The sequence below is a fragment of the Pectinophora gossypiella genome, chromosome 15 (genome assembly GCF_024362695.1).
Source record: "Pectinophora gossypiella chromosome 15, ilPecGoss1.1, whole genome shotgun sequence".
NCBI classification, from domain to species: domain Eukaryota; kingdom Metazoa; phylum Arthropoda; class Insecta; order Lepidoptera; family Gelechiidae; genus Pectinophora; species Pectinophora gossypiella.
The window spans coordinates 791,744-810,178 of NC_065418.1; the positions used below are offsets into that span (position 1 = coordinate 791,744).

The 18,435-nt window shown below is 39.2% G+C and overlaps 1 protein-coding gene across 1 annotated transcript in view; it reads left to right on the forward strand.

The window, feature by feature from the left end:
* Positions 1-5,856, forward strand: part of LOC126373245 (pecanex-like protein 1) — a 30,916-nt gene extending 25,060 nt beyond the window's left edge. The window contains exons 23-26 of the mRNA XM_050019307.1: positions 179-247; positions 1,291-1,442; positions 2,176-2,587; positions 3,416-5,856. Coding sequence (XP_049875264.1) covers positions 179-247; positions 1,291-1,442; positions 2,176-2,587; positions 3,416-3,556 — 774 coding nt within the window. The 3' untranslated portion in view covers positions 3,557-5,856. The remainder of the gene's footprint in view (positions 1-178; positions 248-1,290; positions 1,443-2,175; positions 2,588-3,415) is intronic.
* The last annotated feature ends 12,579 nt before the right edge of the window (positions 5,857-18,435 follow it).

Here is an 18,435-nt window from a genome sequence, read left to right on the forward strand (position 1 = left end):
GACTTTTTGGTTATTTAAATGCCAGATTAAAGTAGAGGAGTAGAAAAAATAAATTAAATATGCGACGGAAAATTCCACTTGATATTAACTCAGATTAATGGTCTGAATCATCCTCAGTATTCGGTGCGGTCTTAATAACACCCCGTGTGGTTTGATTATGTTTATATTTGTGTTTTAGGGAGGTACTGGCAGCGGGTGGGAGAGCGGATGGAGAGACCATCAGCCGAGGCGATCCGCCAGCGCTAAGGTACAGCATTACTCTTGATAAAAAAAAACCTTTAATTCTTGTTTTGTTGTAGGAAATTACCATTGTTCAATTAATCCATTTCATAGAACAATTAATCAGAAGTACTTATCTAAAATCAGACTTGAGTCATGTGTGAGTCATGGGCCTTTGGCGGCTCAATAATAACCCTGAAATCAGGGTTGGTAATCCACCTTTGTGCCGAGGTTTTTCTTGCAGCTTCTTTTCCCCGGCTATACAGGTTGTGAGAAGCTGCAGTAGTTTTAGGCAGATGAGACGTTCGTTATGTAAAAATTGACGATTCAAAGTGTAACTGGGTCGTTCTTCTTTTTTATCGACAATGATCTGTACTTAGTTCTGATAGGTTTTATGTTTTAGAATTTTATTTAACCTTTCCATTGTCCAAAAATATAGGTAATCTTATTATACTCAAAATACTAGCAAAATACTAATCGGTACCTTGATTAGTGATTAACTTAGCTTGATTGTTTTTCACAAAATTCTGTGACAGAGTGGTAAATCAAAATGCTGTCTCCGATGAAAAGGGCCACTCTGTCACAATTTTTTTTGAATGCCCCTGCAAAGAAAAGTATGTTAACAAAATAAAGAGAAACTCTAAATAGTCCTCTATAGACACATTTTTATATGATGTTTTAAAGTACTTATTGTTGTTATAATTTTAAAGGTGTTAAATCCGATATATCGAGAAAATGTATTTTTATTGTCGATAAAAAAGAAGAATGACCCAACTATGTTACCTACTGAATAAAGATATTTTTGAATTTCAATTTGAACCCACACGATAGAACAGAGCTAAAATTAGTAAAAACAGACAGTCCAAACATCTTGAAAACAGTGAGACTGTTATTGAGGTCAAGTTTCGTCACCTCGAAAAGCATGCTATGTGGACAGTTTGGTCTCCCACGGATATTGAAACAAAACCACACCACGTATCTACGTATGAGTGTATGAAGGCCCGACTCCAGATGAACTGGGAAAAGGGCAGCATAAAGAACAGAAGACTAATAAAAAAGTTTGCCCTGTAGGTGGCAGTGGGCGGTTCAAGCGGCGGTTCCTCACTAGAAGACGTGTCTCTACCGCCGTTGACGCCGCTGGGACTCGACGTGTCGCTGCCTGACGCCAAGATCCTCGCCAACCGCGCCAACCTGCACCAACCCACACATCATCATTTCAAGAGGTAAATATCTCATCTTCCAACCAGCGAAGGGAAAACAGTCCAATACCGTTCTTGGGAATGAGGGTTTCCTCACAATGTTTTCTTTTGTGGCGGACTCCACTAGTAGACCGGCTAGTTATAATAATCAACAGATGGCGCGCACAGCATTGTTTGCAAACCTGTAAGCTTTGCACGGTAACCGCGCCGAGCGCGTAGACAACATTCGTATTGTTTATTGGTCGGAGCGCTCAATATAACTCGCGTTGCGCTCGGCGCGGTTGTCATGCAGAGCCGGCTGGATCGCGCAAGCGAAGTGTGCACAGCGCGACGCACATATAAAACTCCCAATGTAACACCGTTGGATCGTCGATCCCTAGTCACACTAGCAACTTGTGGCTAGCGGGGTACTATGCTCTGTTCGGTGCCCCGAAAACATCCCTTCCGCTAAACTGGAAACTTCGCTGGCGCGTTCCAGGACTGCATTCAATGCTTTGCACGCCATCTGTTGGTTATGGGCGGAACTAGCTGATCAACTTATTGGGCCCGCCACACTTTCGCCGCATAGCATGTGATAATTATTTATGATCCAAAAATGTATTCCGAAATCATTTGGTTTGGTCCGTGCTGGGATTCAAACCTGCGACTTCGCTCGCCCGATTGACTGTTCAAGTGTTCTTCCTACTGGGCTACTACGTCACTTAACAACCAACACCACCCTATCTTACAGTCTACTAAGATATCCAACTTTTAACAGATACTTCGCAAACGAGGGTACCTCAAAAGATCTGTCGAAACCCAGTAAGGAGATTCGGCACGAACGAGAGAGCTACCGCGAACTCACCGGACGTTACATAGAGAAACCTGAGTCCATACCGTTGAAAGAGACGCACTACTCCGACCTCTCCAACAAAGAAACAGTCCTTAAAAAAGAGAAAGAGAGGAAAGAAATAAAGACGAAAATAAAGAGATCGGATTCGGGGAGGAGTGAACTGAAAATCAACGTGTCGGTTGGCAGTAAAGTGCTTATAATAGAGCCTTTAGGGGTGTACGATTGTATAAACTTGGGGAGGAGAATTGATGTGCAGTGGCCTTCTGAGTACCAAAGGGAGAGGGGTGGAAGGAACTTCTGGGGCAGCTGGGTGCCTATGGCTGGAATGGATGGATTGGTAAGATTTTGGTTTTAATCACTTCTAGACATTCTTTTTAGATATTGTTCTTCTTCTATCGTGTGGATTGTGAGGTGGATTACCAACGCCATCAACCCTGGTGTCAGGGTTATTACTGAGCCGCCAAAGGACCCTGACATGACTCATGTAACGACTACATACTTACATCAGTAAGTAATATCCGGGACCAACGCCTTAACGCGCCTTCCGAAACACGGATCATCTTATTTTCGGACAATAAGGTGATCAGCCTGTAATATCCTAACCAAACTAGGGATCACAAAGTGATTTTTATGATTTTTCCCCACCGGGATTCGAACCCGGGACCTCCGGATCGTGGGCACAACGCTCAACCACTGGACCACGGAGGCCGTTACACTTGATGAAAACTGACATCGCAAGGACCTATATTCCCAAAGGGGTAGGCAGAGGTGTATAGCTTATACGTCCACTCCTCGCCAGCTATGATTAAGTCCCATATAATAGGGGGTCAGCCTCTTGCCATTAACCGGGCACAAATCCTGAAAACTATTATTTATGATCCAAACGTCAATTCAAACTCAAAGTCGACTTCAGTGGTTAAAAGTCCGAGCCGGGGTTCGAGTCACATGTTCTACGAACAAGCCTATCAGGGACTCTCGGATTATTATTATAATAATAATTAATTCATTGATATAATATTTTGATTTTATAATTATTTTGAGCTCTGTGAATATCCCTTTTACTTTGGAATAAAATTAATGAATGCTTCCTTATGATTACTTGCGACTCGCTCCCCGCTGGGCATTGCAAGCATGAGCTTTTATCTAACATTTGCCATCTCCCCAGGTGGTACACAAATGGACACCAAATCACCGCGACCCGAAGCTACGCTCACACGTCGACAAAAGCATACTGCTAGTTCAAATCGACGACAAATTTGTACCCATAGCTGAAAACTGCGTCCAAGACCTTGGCGATGAGGTTTGAATTTGGAGGTAGTGTGGAAATTTTATGACAAAGTTGGACCTAAAAATACTACGCATAAAAGACTTCGCCCCAAAGTTCTACGAGCTTGACTATTAAAACAAGAAGAAAGGAGTAAGTAGCGCGCACGGACTGTCTGTCCCGTTCGCACACAGGGTAAGATAATGAAAAACGAGATTTGTCCGAGCTATGGTTGGAGTAAGGAAGAGCTAATGCCGGCATTCGACAAGAGATGGCGCCACTGTCTTTGTGATGTTTTCTATGAAAATTTACTTAGTATCTAAATACATTGATCTATTTTTATTAGTAACTTCAATGTTAGTCGTGTATACGACTTGCTATTGGATATAGGAATCTGTTGTTTATTAAATGCTGGGAATCTTACGATACGGCAACGTTTTACTCTTTTTGCAATTTGTAGTACGGAAGCTACACAACAGATGGCGCCGTCTATATGATATTATCTACTGTATTTGTGATTTATCTATAATATTATTACAATGAAGTAAAACTACGTATCAGTATGTTATTGATCTCGTTTGACAGTCGGAAATATTGGATAAGATTGGACATTACTTATTGGCTTCATTACACTACCCGATATCAAGGGAGTATGACCAGGGTCATAAATTAAATATAACAGTACGTATACAACGGACACTCCGCCCCGCACCGATTCATATCCGGCGCCTCACCTCCCCTGGGTCTTACTTTAGTCTGAATGGTCGTAAGCCGTTGAAGGGTAACGGAGCGCGCGCGGATTTCCTGTCTCGCTCGCGCTAGCAAATACGGAGTGTCCGCGCTGGGTTGTAACGCCGAGAAAAACAAACAAATACCGATAATTTGTCGATCTATAATCGTACTAGTATACAAGTAAAAACCACGGATTTACCTAGTTAAAATACTGTATTGTAAGTCTTGAATATTCTGTATGGAAATTAAATGTAATAGTGTAAAATTATTTTCCTCTTGTGGACTTGTTGTTTGATGTTATTCCGTTAACGTAACACATTGTGGTCGATGTTATTTTTTTAAAGTAACTATACCAAAATGTAAGAGTTGTTACTGTTTACTTTGCGAATAACTTAGTATTGACTTCATGACACTGTAACGATTTTAAAACTCCATACAAATATTGAACAAACAATAATACTTTAAAGTTTTCGATTTTAAAAGGACATTCAGTCTTGTGACTTTAAATTAGCATGATTAAAGCGACAAATACATCTCTCATCTCTTTCGTACTTAGCTGTATACCTTTAGTGCGAAAGAGACACATATCTTGTCTCGCAATATGCGATGTACTTACAATATATCTGTCCTGATGTCATTCTTATGATGCTAAGTTAAATAGGATATACACATTATAGTGAAACTTTTGAAAAATAAATATAAACTTATTGTGAAAATTCTTCAACAAGACCTCGATATCATTCAATAGGGTATTTGACTGGGTCAAGGATAAAATCTAGAAACAGAAGCATGTCTGAGATGATCAAAAATCAATCTAATTTTACTTTTCGACTTCATCATCTCCCGTATTATCCCGTTTTTCACAGGGTCCGCTTATCTAACCGAAAGATTTGACAGGTCCGGTTTTTTACAGAAGCGACTGCCTGTCTTTCAACCCGCGAAGGGAAATAACACAACCCACTTATCGACTTATTTTCGAATTTTATTTATGAATTAAGTAACAATTAATACGACGTTTGACCTTCTGGTTTGGCTTTATTGATGACGTCACAGAGTATTTCCATACAAAGTAAAAAAAAAACTTTCATTATGACGTATGACAGCTTTACTAATACCGTCCTTCACTTACAATAAGTGCAAGAAAGGGATAGAGTTAGTTTTAGTCCTGGCAAATTAAGTTATAACTAAGTTGGTGGTTGCCCGAATCTGCACCAATTTCAACGACCTTCATCATCAATTTAAGAGCCACGCTCTTGTCGGTGCGGCATTTTCCATACCACTTTTTAAGGGAAAAATAGGGCAGTGTGTTCCCTCTTGCCTTCCGCCCAAATGACCTTACAACTCACAAATAAAAGAAGTTACGTAACTTAAAAAAAATGCGTCTTTTTTAACACTATCATGAAGTCAATACTAAGTTTTATAATTCCAGTTGTACATAAAGCTACGTTGTGTGTCTTAAAACTATGTAAATAGCCTGTACATAGTGTAAAAATGTAAACATTTTGTATATTTACTCCATTAATATATAAACGGTATATTAATAAGTAAGAGTTCTTTTTTATTTTGTTACTTTTCTAATTTTTTTTTTTGTAGTAAATTGTTCGCTCATTTTTTTTGTTTTTTTTTTCGCACCTATTTTTCACCCGTTTTGTGGATGTCATAAGAAATGTGTGAGTGTTGGCGGTAGCGGTGTCTTATGTTGATATTAAGGGACTTTTCAGGCTTCATTCCCCTGAAAAAATATAGTAGGCGTACAGATATAAAAAAATAAAATTAAAAAAAATATATATTTCAGGCAAGTAACCCATATTAACATTAGCAATTATAAAATTAAAATTCCAAAATGAATAAAACAAAATAGTAAAATTAAATTAATTAGATTTAAAGTGATAATTACCTATTTTCTCATTGCGCGCATACATAATTATTCAAATTATAACGTAACGACAGATGCATACATAAATATAATTGTTGCTTGATATTTGGATCAGATATGAATGGAATTATGTTGCTATTTATATTACTGCTCTTTATTTTGATCAGAATAATAATGGGTGGAGCTCGAGAGGCGCAGCGGTTAACGCGCTCGGTCTGCGATTGTTGAAGTAAAGCAACTTTCGCAGAGGCCGGTCGTAGGATGGGTGACCACAAAAAAAAAGTTTCCATCTCGAACTCCTCCGTGCTTCGGAAGGCACGTTAAGCCGTTGGTCCCGGCTGCATTAGCATGGTTTAAGGCCCGATCTCCCTATCCATCCATAGGGAAGGCCCGTGCCCCAGCAGTGGGGACGTTAATGGACTGATGATGTATAATGGGTGGAGTAATAAAAGGGTCATCATTTATACCCAAAAACAAACTCCATTTCTATTGTATCTCCATGAAATAAGAAGGTTAAACGAAGGCAAATGTGTACAGCGCCATCTATATTGCTTTTGAGGAACATAGCCTGGTAAGTCCCTCAATGTAGTTATGTTTTATAAATGTATATCATAAAAAAAAATCTTGTTTGTTTGTTGTTTGTATTTTGTTATTTATCATTTGCACAGATTCTGGAAGGCAAAACTTGTTTTTGTAAACTTTTACATCAGCTCACCACTATATCCCAATTGGGGTAGTCAGAGTACATCCATCGCAAGATGAACTACCCAACACCTCACCGAGCTTTCTGTTAGACCAACGTGATAGGTGGTGAGCCGTATCGCCGTCTATAATGGTCGAGTCAACTGTGTTAGTAAAAACTGCACTTGAGATAAATTAACAACTCTCAACAAAGAATCTACACCATTGACAGTAAATTAAAAAGAAAAGTGAAGAAGCTACTTTATTATAAAGGCAATCTATAAGACCATAACTAAGTAACACAAGAAATTTTTATAATCTACCTAAAAAAATATTCGAGTCCTGCAGACACCTAATTTTATTTTAAGTTGTACCTACCCATATTTTTCTTATGTCGAGAAGGAAAGGGACGGATGATTGACAACTGTTACTTTATTACTATTTATGAATGATTAATCTCGCTGATGTTTCACGTTGTGCTGTCAACTTAATTCTGTCGGGTTATTGTCCAATATAAAATTTTGGGAGGATTTAAATTTCTGCCAAAATTGACGCGTTTGCCATAAATTGTATGCCTGCAGGTTACCCGTCCCTTTCCTTTTCGGCGGATAAGATAATGACAGGTATAACTTAAAATAAATTTAGGTGGTATGTACTGGAATCGGCACCAATATTTTTTTTAAATGTGCAAAATACAAATAACAAACTTAATTAGAACCACAAATTAAAATGTATTTGTTGATAAATATGAAAAGTTGTTTAAAAATATATCTAAAGCTAATTTTATTAACGTTAAAATCATTATTTGAATGTGCAATGTCTTCACCTCTGTTATTTCTGCCTCAGAGAAATTATAGACGGGACTTGCCTTAGGCCACTCCCCGGACACTTTTTTTTTTAACACTTCAGCTGCTAGACCCATGTGACAAATATGATGGAACCTCGAGGCGTGCTCTACGCACACGCGTAGCTATCACGAAAGTTGTACCAACGAATGTGCTACCGACACGCCAGCTGTGTCTCGCTGTCCACACGAATGTGCGCACCGGTAACGCGTAGTGTGTTCATACAAACGCATCGACGGACCGGCCGACGCGCCACGCCGGTCCATACAATCTCGATACAATAGGTACTGCGCGGCCGTCTCGCTTACGATGTGTTCACACTGCACTTATCTAACGCCTTTTTATTGAAATTGTATAATATATTTCTACATATTATATACCTAACTTTTAAATTACCTTGTGTTTGTGCTTTTATGTGTCTTGTTCTGGTAATTGTATTGGTGTGTAATTTAATTAAATACGCTTCCGTATGACCACAATCTCACCTGATGTTAGGTGACGATGTGGTCTAGAGTGGATCACTTCATACAAAACACCTCGTTTTACTCAGACACTACACGCATTTGTGTGTGTGACGTCTGACGCCATACGATTGAATAGTTAAGTAAGACCGAGGGGGTGAGGTAAACTTAGTTCAGCCGCTGGTGGGGAGCGGAGAGTTGCCGTTCTGTACGTAGTATTATTCCTTATTCTATGCCATTTTTTGGTGGAAGTGAGGTATGTATACACGTACAGCACATATCTACTCACAGACGCACACTTATAAGAAAATATCATTATATACCTACATATATCATACCAAAATAAAACCGTCCCACCAATAACAAAACAAGAACCGATTGTTCATGTAGGTACTTCAGCGGAGACGCGTGCTCTTGGCAACTCCCTTCTATAATTTCTCTTGAGGCTATCTGCAGTCAAAGAAAATCAAAATAAATAAATATCTGCAAATTATATAAAACAATTTGCACACAAATTAAATATCTACTTTCCAGCCTACGTTCCTCAAAACATATACATATATATTTCTATATATAGTGTATATATATATAGATAGAGATTCCTATATAGATGGCACTGTCTGGATTTAACGTGATAATTACCTATAATCTCATCACTCGGGTGCATAATTATTCCAAAAAAAAAACAATTGTAAGCACATAATGGCAGTAGCATACCTATACATATAAAAATAATTGTTGCTTGATAATTGGATCAGATATGTATAGAATATGTTGCTACCTATATTGCTTCTCTTTATTTTGATCAGAATAATACAGAGTGGAGATGTGTTGTGCTCGGGTGTAATAACATTTATACCCAAAAACAAAGATAAAAGATGCATTATGTCTGTTATCCTTGAATTTAGAAGGTTGAATGAAGGCAAATCTGTACAGCGCCATGTTATTTTTTTGGGAACATAGTTTGGAAAGTCTCTCATTATAATAAAGTTTGCTAGAAAATGTAATTTTTATGAATGCATTCGTTTACACGAAATTTTGCACGTATGTTATTTAGCATGTAATGTGGCATTGAATCATTTCACATAATGTCGCCCGTTCGCGATTGCAGACGTAATTATTTACATACATAAACTCACGTCAATCCTTAATGGGGTGGGCAGAGGCACATGTAATCAAAGACAACTTGCAGACACTGTTGATACGAAGTCCTAAGATGGATATGATGAACACAACCAAAACATTATCTTCTTCTTCTATCGTGTGGGTTTTGAGGCGAATTACTAACCTCATCAACCCTGGTGTCAGGGTTACTATTGAGCCGCCAAAGGCCCCTGACATGACTCACGGCACGTTAAGCCGTTGGTCCCGGTTACTACTTACTGTGTAAGTACGTAGTCGTTATAAATGAGTCATGTCAAAACATTATTATTAGAGTTATTTATTTTTCAAAAGGCGGGAAAAAGATAGGTACATGATATTACTTCTTCGAGGAGCTCGGTGGCGCAGCGGTAAACGCGGTCGGTCTGCGATTGTTGAAGTTAAGCAACTTTCGCAAAGGCCGGTCATAGGATGGGTCAACACAAAAAAAGTTTCCATCTCGAACTCCTCTGTGCTTCGGAAGGCACGTTAAGCCGTTGGTGCCGGCTGCATTAGCAGTCGTTAATAACCACCAATCCGCACTGGGCCCGCGAGGTGGTTTAAGGCCCGATCTCCCTATCCATCTATAGGGAAGGCCCGTGCCCCAGCAGTGGGGACGCTAATGGGCTGGTGATGATGATTACACTTCTTAATAGGCTAGTTTCCAACTAGTCAAATCAGTTACGTTTTACCAAACGTCAAAACACGAAATTACTATGGAATTTTTATGAAAAAGCAACCTGTGACCTTATAGAAAAAGTGACCAAATGTCGCACTTATAGTAACTTAAAAAGAAAAAAGTAAACGTTTTCTGTCACCTTTAGATCTGTCTTTATTTAGTAATCAGAATTTCACCTACTTTTTAATTTTAACTACCCAATTGGCGGGCATAGTGTTGCCCTATTATATTATATTACACACTATACTACACTACAGCTAAGTGTTTATTACATTAGATTATATTATATTACACACTATACTACACTACAGCTAAGTGTTGCAGTTCTGGAGTTGAAGATGGTCTCACCGGTTGTTCACTTTCCTTTCCCCGTGTTGCTATAAGTATTCACATGATGGAAATGAGCGTTACCGGGTTATCCCATTTTTCACAGGGTCCGCTTATCTAACCTGAAGATTTGCCGGTTTTTTTTTTACAAAATCGACTGCCTGTCTGACCATTCAACCCGCAAAACTTAACCCAACACAGTTTAGGTGACATATCTTCGAAATTCATACCAACGACAATTTATTAGACAATGTAATTAATAAAAATATATCATAAACGCAATCGCCAACGGGCAGTTTATAAGGTATATTATTCTCAAGTTGCCTTAATATATTTTAGACTGATTTTTTATAATCTTGATAGTAACTAGCTGTGTATAAATAGTGTTGTTAAGCTAAAATATTGTACTTATGTTTCGAAGGCGGTTTTCACTGCTCTAATTATGTAAACATAGAACATTTTATCTATGTAGCTGTATATTCCCGAGTCTATCAAGTGTTTAGTGTCAAAGAGTAAGTTATAAAGTGTACGTAATCTTTTTTTTCGTCTGTAATAAGTGTTTTGTAGTTGAATTAGCAAGATTACAGAGTAACCTATCATTGTTTGTGATTAAGAAAACTTGAAAAAAACTTTTTGTGTTGTTAATTAATTTTAGTCAAGAAAAATAAAATTACGACGCTCTAGTTTTGAGTTGAGAGAGTAGTCAAAGAGTCTCCATAAGCCTCCATTTTTATTTTCTTTTTGGTTGTAATGAGATACTTTCCAGGCTACGTTCCCCAAAAACAATACAGATGGCATTCTGCAGATTTAAAGCGATTATTACCTCTCTCTCTCTATTTAAGAGCTGTGCTCTTGTCGGTGGAGTAATTGCCATTCCTCTCTTCTTCCCGCCAAAACCTTCACCTCCCGATACGACACGACCTGCACCTTCTCTTTTATTTGTTTCATAAATGTTATCCTAGGTCTACCCCTTCCTCTCTTCCCTTCAATTTTTCCTTCTATAATGTTTGTTATAAATGAATCGTGTCGTATCAGGTGGCCAATCATATTTCCTCTCCGGTTCTCTATAGTCTTCAATATGGTTCTCCTTTCTTCAACTCTTTCCAGCACTTTTTCATTTGACACCATTTCAGTCTAGCTTATACCCTCCATCCTTCGCCAACACCACATCTCAAACGCCTACCTACCCCCTACGCCTATTATTACCTATTTTTTCATTATTTAAACACATAATAAAGGGTTCTTACCGCGTTTAAAATAGGGATATGAGACTCCCGCGGTAAGAACCCGTTATTATGTGTTTTAATTATGATACTGCGTAAACTCAAAACAATGTATTTTTTCATTGTTCAGGTACATATTCAAAAATATAATGTAATGGTCAAGCATGTATAAAAATAATTGTTGTTTGATATTTGGGTCCGATATGGTATAGAATTATGTTGCTACCTATATTGCTTCTCTTTATTTTGATTTGTTGTGCCTGGATTTAATAACAAGGGTCATCATTTATACCCAAAAACAAAGTTAAAAGATGAAAATGTCTGCTACCCCGAAATTAGAAGGTTAAACGAAGGCAAATCTGTACAGCGTTATCTATATTTTTTTTGGGGAATGTAGCCTGGAAAGTTTCTCATTAAACGGGCATAGGATTGTAAATTAACACATGTTCATGGGAATCACAATCCGTCCACGATGTTTTCTGTAAACTTTGTTTGAACTATTGGAGAAATTTTATCGGAAACTGTTCACTAGATCCTGTACATTCTGTATAGTTGTAATTGTGTGGAAACCGCCGCTAGAATTGTAAAAATTGTGTTGCATTATGAATATCCCAGATAATTATCCTGAATTAAAAATGTTACATGGATCTTACATTGTTTTATTTTGTCTTTAGTAGCAGACTACCTTAATATACAGGCGATCGTGACATCGTAACGAATATCTACTGAGAGGGTTAGGTTGATTCAGCTCATTATTCTGAGTTAATATCAAGTGGAATTTTCTGTCGCAAACTTCGTGTTTTTCTGTTTTTTTTTTTTAATTATTTTCCATACTTTGGCGATGGAAAATTCCACTTGATATTAACTCAGAATAATAAGCTGAATCACCCCCCACAACGATCGGTCCTGCGCTGCCCGCATCCAGCGGCATCCCGTGACCTTCACCAGATCGTCGGTCCACCTTGTAGCGGGCCTACCCACTGAGCGAACTTGATAACTACTCAGAATAAAGTTCTTTGTTCGTTTTATTATATATCTGACACCCTGTATACTTACATACCTACTCTTACGTCAGTAACGTCAAACTTACGTCAGTAAGTAGTAACCGGGACCAACGGCTTAGCGTGCCTTCCGAAGCACGGATCATCTTACTTTCGGACAATCAGGCGATCAGCCTGTAATGTCCTAACCAAAATAGGGGTCACAAAGTGATTTTTGTGCTATGTCCCCACCGGGATTCGAACGGGGACCTCCGGATCGTGAGCCCAACGCTCAACCACTGGACCACGGAGGCCGCTCTGTTTAATACTACGTACCTACCTAACAGGAAACGAAACTTTGGTAACATCCGTAAATTACAGGCGCTTTTGGTACAACAAGGAAACTGTGTTAATACACCTGACACCGCCTCCATTATCACTCGAGCTGATGTCGAGTAGCATCTATGATTGATGCGAGATCATCGGCGATGCAACCAGGTAGACACCTGTGATGTTTGATTTTTCGCATAGACTTCAACTAACAGAGGTAATTACTGATTTGTAATGTACTTCCTGTTAGCCTAAAGCACACCTATTTATTAATATTAAATAACCATAGCAATCCAGACCATAGAAAACTTGTTGAGCATGGCCAGTGTACGCGGACCTTGTCGACGGGCAGGTATGTTGTACCACGAGTCAACAACTACTTCGGTGACAGAACACTTCGTAAACGAATACCGTATCTATTCAACATGCTGCCGGTCGACATACGTCAAGAGTGCAATATAAATAAATTTAGTAAATCTTTATTTAAACATCTTATGCAAAAGATCTCTTAGCTATAAGTTAACTGTAAGTATTTTAAAACATAATAACTAAGCGAACTCCACTCCCACAGACAAACCGAGGAATTGGTTTTGTGGGGTTTTTATTGTAACAAAATTTTCTATATTTTTTATGAAAAATAAACATTTTACTTACTTACTTACCGTTATTGGCGAACTATAACTGTCGTGTACAGTAATGTCCGGCCCGACGTGTTTTTTTTTTTTTTTTGACCTGACTTATTGTAGATTTGCCGCAGATGGCATTAACTACTTGGCCGGACAAATGGGGAGCGCTGAAGGCTCTCACCCGGTACAACGTTTAAGACAACAGGCCTGAGGGTGCCCAGTTGGGCGCGAACCTCGGCTCAGGGCGTCGTCTGAGAGGAAAAATATTTGAAAGAATTAATCAACCCTAGTGGGTCGATAGCGATAAGCGCTGAATGAGGGAAATCGTCGACCACGCCGGCGGGGTCGGTATCGGGGTCCTGAAGTGTTTGGTGTCGCGAGCTGATTGGCTGTCTCTATGGCTAGAGTAATCGGGTCGTCAACCCGACGTGTGAAGATATAGACTACATAGATAAACTAGATAGATAGATTGGTCTAAAAGAAAGCTCGGTGAGGCGTGGGCGCTTAGTTCATTTTGCCATGCATATACGATAAGATACAAAAGTCCAATCAGTTTCTTGCAAAGTACTAATAAATTAACTGGTTGGACTTGTAATAGACCAAAAACACCTACAAAAACATGAATTTTATAATTATGACAAATAACGGTTTGAATCGTATCTGGTGCAACGCATATCGCTGGCTGACCAACGTGGAAACGCAGCCAGCATTATGGGTAAGTACATTTGCACCAGGTACGATTCGAGGCGGGCTTCTTAATTAAGTACTATAGTTTAGTTTAAGTGTTAATTGTACATAATTTATTTTATTTTGAGTTCTGTTTATTTGTTTTAGTTTTATTTTAATTATATTTCTGTTTTGTTTCATATTTTTCTAATATTTTTGTTATGTAACTGTTTTGTTTACGGTGTAAATAAAGTTTCTGTCTATTCTAAAAAAAAAAAAATCACCACTGTTTATAAATAATTCGCTGGGCTCACTTACTGCCTTTTGCTCTTTGATTATACCTCTGTCTGACTACCCCATTTGGGATATAGTCGTGAGATTATATTATGTTAGTCTAGTGGTTGTTTTGTCGATTTGCGAGACCTCACGGGAGGTCGTCAATTTGCAGTCACTTTTATCTCGGAGTAGTCGAGTTATACGATCAGGGATAGACCAACATTGGAACGGTTTTATATACGATTCTTGAAGGTCAAATGTCTATTGATTTCTCCAGAGTCTTACATAGATATTTTTTTTTGTTTCGGTTTTCCCCGAAGGGCAAAGCAAAGGGAACTATGCCCATACAGCCATGTCTTATGTATTTTTTTTTCTTGATGATGATTAATGAAATGATGAAAGGTGATGGCGACGAATAATGAAACCTAAGCCCCTACCCTCGGAGCAGACTCCTACTCCGAACCCGAAACGAATTAACTCAAAAGTCCGCATAAACTTTCGAGTTATGAAGCAGCTTGTTGGCACGAAGCGAAAATAGATACGAGTAGGTAAGTACAGTCACGAGCAATATCATGTACTCATTTTAAAACCCTGACCCACTATCATATTTGACATTTAATGAGACTTACGGTTTAATTTGTCAAAAAAGTTAATGTGACATGGTATCAAAGTGTATACATATTAGTGACCGTACAATTTGTTCATTGAATATACATATATCCCGATATAATAACACTATCTCGAATGTTTTCCGACTAACTTAATGCGAACATTAACCACAAAACACCACTTCTTATTGATTATTTAGATTATTCAATGAAGAACGCAACCGTCCCGTTTCCGTTCCCGCCAAAAACTCCTCTTACATAGATCATCATCATCATCATCAGCCGTACGACGCCCACTGCTGGGCATAGGCCTCCCCCAAGGATCTCCACGACGATCGGTCCTGCGCTGTTCGCATCCAGCGGCTTCCCGCGACCTTCACCAGATCGTCGGTCCACTTTGTACACGTGGTCGCCATTCTAGAACCTTTCCGCCCCAGCGGCCATCGGTTCTCCTCGCTTACATAGATAAAACCCTGTTATCTCGCTGTTTTGTTATCATCACAAAATAGAAGAAAGAGGGTAAGGCAAGGCCCTAACGCACATTTTGTATGAGAACCGCTGTCGCCGGTTCAACCCCACTCTCTTTTAATACTACCACTGCAAACAGATGATACTTGTAAGATAGCTCAAAGCAATATTTTTATGTAATAGGCCGCAATGTTATCATTACTTCTCGTACGGCCTCCGTGGTCCAGTAGTTGAGCGTTGTGTTCACGATCCGGAGGTTCCGGGTTGGAATCCCGGTGGGGACAAATCACAAAAATCACCTTGTGATCCCTAGTTTGGTTAGGACATTACAGGCTGATCACCCGATTGTCCAAAAGTAAGATGTTCCGTGCTTCGGAAGGCACGTTAAGCCGTTGGTACCGGTTATTACGTAATGATGTAAGTACATAGTCGTTACATGAGCCATGTCAGGGGCCTATGGCGGTTTAATAATAACCCTGACACCTGACATGAGGGTTGATGGGGTTGGTAATCCACCTCACAATCCACACGATAGAAGATTAATTTTCGTAAGATACTACAAACAAGTCATTTACTGTCATTTACTTTTCATAAGTAATTTCCTTTAGTGTTTTTCATATTATTTATAGTCTATTTTCCTTTTTGTTTCTTTCAATGTTTATTTTTGTTGTATTAGTTTGTATATTGTTTTCTCGTCATACAGCGCATTGGGCCATACTGTAATGTTGTATGTACATTCATCATCATCAGCCCATTAACGTCCCCACTGCTGGGGCACGGGCCTTCCCTATGGATGGATAGGGAGATCGGGCCTTAAACCATCACGCGGGCCCAGTGCGGATTTGTGGTTATTAACGACTGCTAATGCAGCCGGGACCAACGGCTTAACGTGCCTTCCGAAGCACGGAGGAGCTCGAGATGAAAACTTTTTTTTGTGGTCGCCCTTCCTATGACCGGCCTTTGCGAAAGTTGCTTAACTTCAACAATCGCAGACCGAGCGCGTTTACCGCTGCGCCACCGAGCTCCTCAATGTACATTAATAAATAAATAATAAGATACTGCTCCAGTGCGGGTTGGTGGAGATGAAAATCTAATGAACATAACGTCGAATTTTCTTTAATGGTAGCGTATGAAACATTTAACGTTGGAAGTCGCAACCAAATGCCTTTTACACATAATGAACCATGCAAATTGTGGAAGCGTAGGGTACCTATTGCACTTTGAAAAATAAAAGTTTGCGTTGAAAGCTTTTGCCACAGAAAAATTGTATGAAAAACTCGTCCCCGGGTCTCAATGCTTTTAAAGCGATGTTTCGCTAGCACGTAGCGACTTTTCGTAAACCACATTCGAGTGTGAGTTTGTTAACAAAACCACAGACAATAAACACAAAAAAGTAAACAAACTAGTTTCAATTCAGGTAAAAAATTGTGGTCTCAATTTTTCGCCGGATTGAGATTAATTGAAATCAGAATCATTTATTCAACGTTATTATCATGGATAAACTTGTTGAAGGTCAATGTAACATTTTTTTACGTCATTTCGGAAGGTGTTATGGCTGAGGAGAAGAAATGACAAGACACTGCAACAGCAACAAATCTATTGAATCATATTACAAGTTATTTAATAACTAGAGGAACACGTACAAGAAAGAAATCAAGACTGTTGAAGAAAATCTTTTTAGTTAGAATGTGATATTTCAAAAAGGCGCTTACCTACGTGGGTTTCACTTATTTGGTGACGATATGTAAGTAAGTTTGTTAAAAAAAATAAAAGGGTTTATTTTATCTAATCTTAACCTACGGTGCCCAAACATGGTCACTGACAGCATCTCAAAAGTCTAAGCTCAAGGTCTGCCAAAGAGCAATGGAACGCAGTATCCTAGACGTTAAACGAATCGACCGTGTGCGAAACACTACACTGCGCTCCAAAACGGGTATCACTGATGTAGGGAAAAAGTCCGCCAAACTGAAGTGGGACTGGGCCGGACACGTTTGTCGGATGCATCCGGAGCGGTGGGCACGAGTCGTTACTCACTGGATACCTCAGGGCGGGCTTAGAAGTCGAGGCAGACCGCGTAAAAGATGGTGTGACCACCTCAATGCTTATCGCAAGGATTGGCCGGAGATCGCGCAAAGTCGAGAGGAGTGGAAAAATCAAGGGGAGGCCTTTGCCCAGCAGTGGGATCGTATAGGCTAAATAAGATAAGATTTTATCTAATAGATAATTGACATCACGTGGTTTCAAGAAATTTGTGCATGGTTAATGGGGATAGGTATGCTCGCCCCCTATTACATGGGACTTAAATACAGGGTGTTAGTGACATCGTAACGAATAATTATACTGAAGGGGATGATTCAGACTGTGATTTCAAGTTAATATCAAGTGGAATTTTCCGTCACAAAATTCTGATTTTTTTAAATTATTTTTAATTCTCTACTTTCTGAATCATGGTCTGAATCATCCCTCAAAGTTTTCGTTAGGCTATACAGATTGTGAGAAGCTGCAGTAGTTTTAGGCGGATGAGACGTTCGTTATGTAAAAATTGACGATTCAAAGTGAAACTATGTTACCTACTGAATAAATATATTTTTGAATTTGACTAACACCCTGTATAGCTGAAGGTGTGGGCCTACTATCCATCTTTGCTTCGGGAATACAGGCGCGATGTTATGTTATGTTGTTGTGTTTTAATCATGTTATGTATATATAACATGTATGAGAAATACAAAACAGTGGTGATTCATCTGTTATTTTCCACATGAAAGGCAAAGTCAGTGGAACGCCGGGAGCTTCCGAGAGCACACGGTCAAAGGCTTTGCTCACACGACGAGCAATGTCGGGGCGGACAACTAAGGACCAGTATAACATACGCAGCGAGATAAAATCTTGTCACAGACATTTTATCGATTAGTCTACTTGACAACTCTTTGTAGATTTGCCGCAGATTGCATTAACTACTTGGCCGGACTTATGGGGAGCGCTGAAGGCCATTTGGGTGCGAAC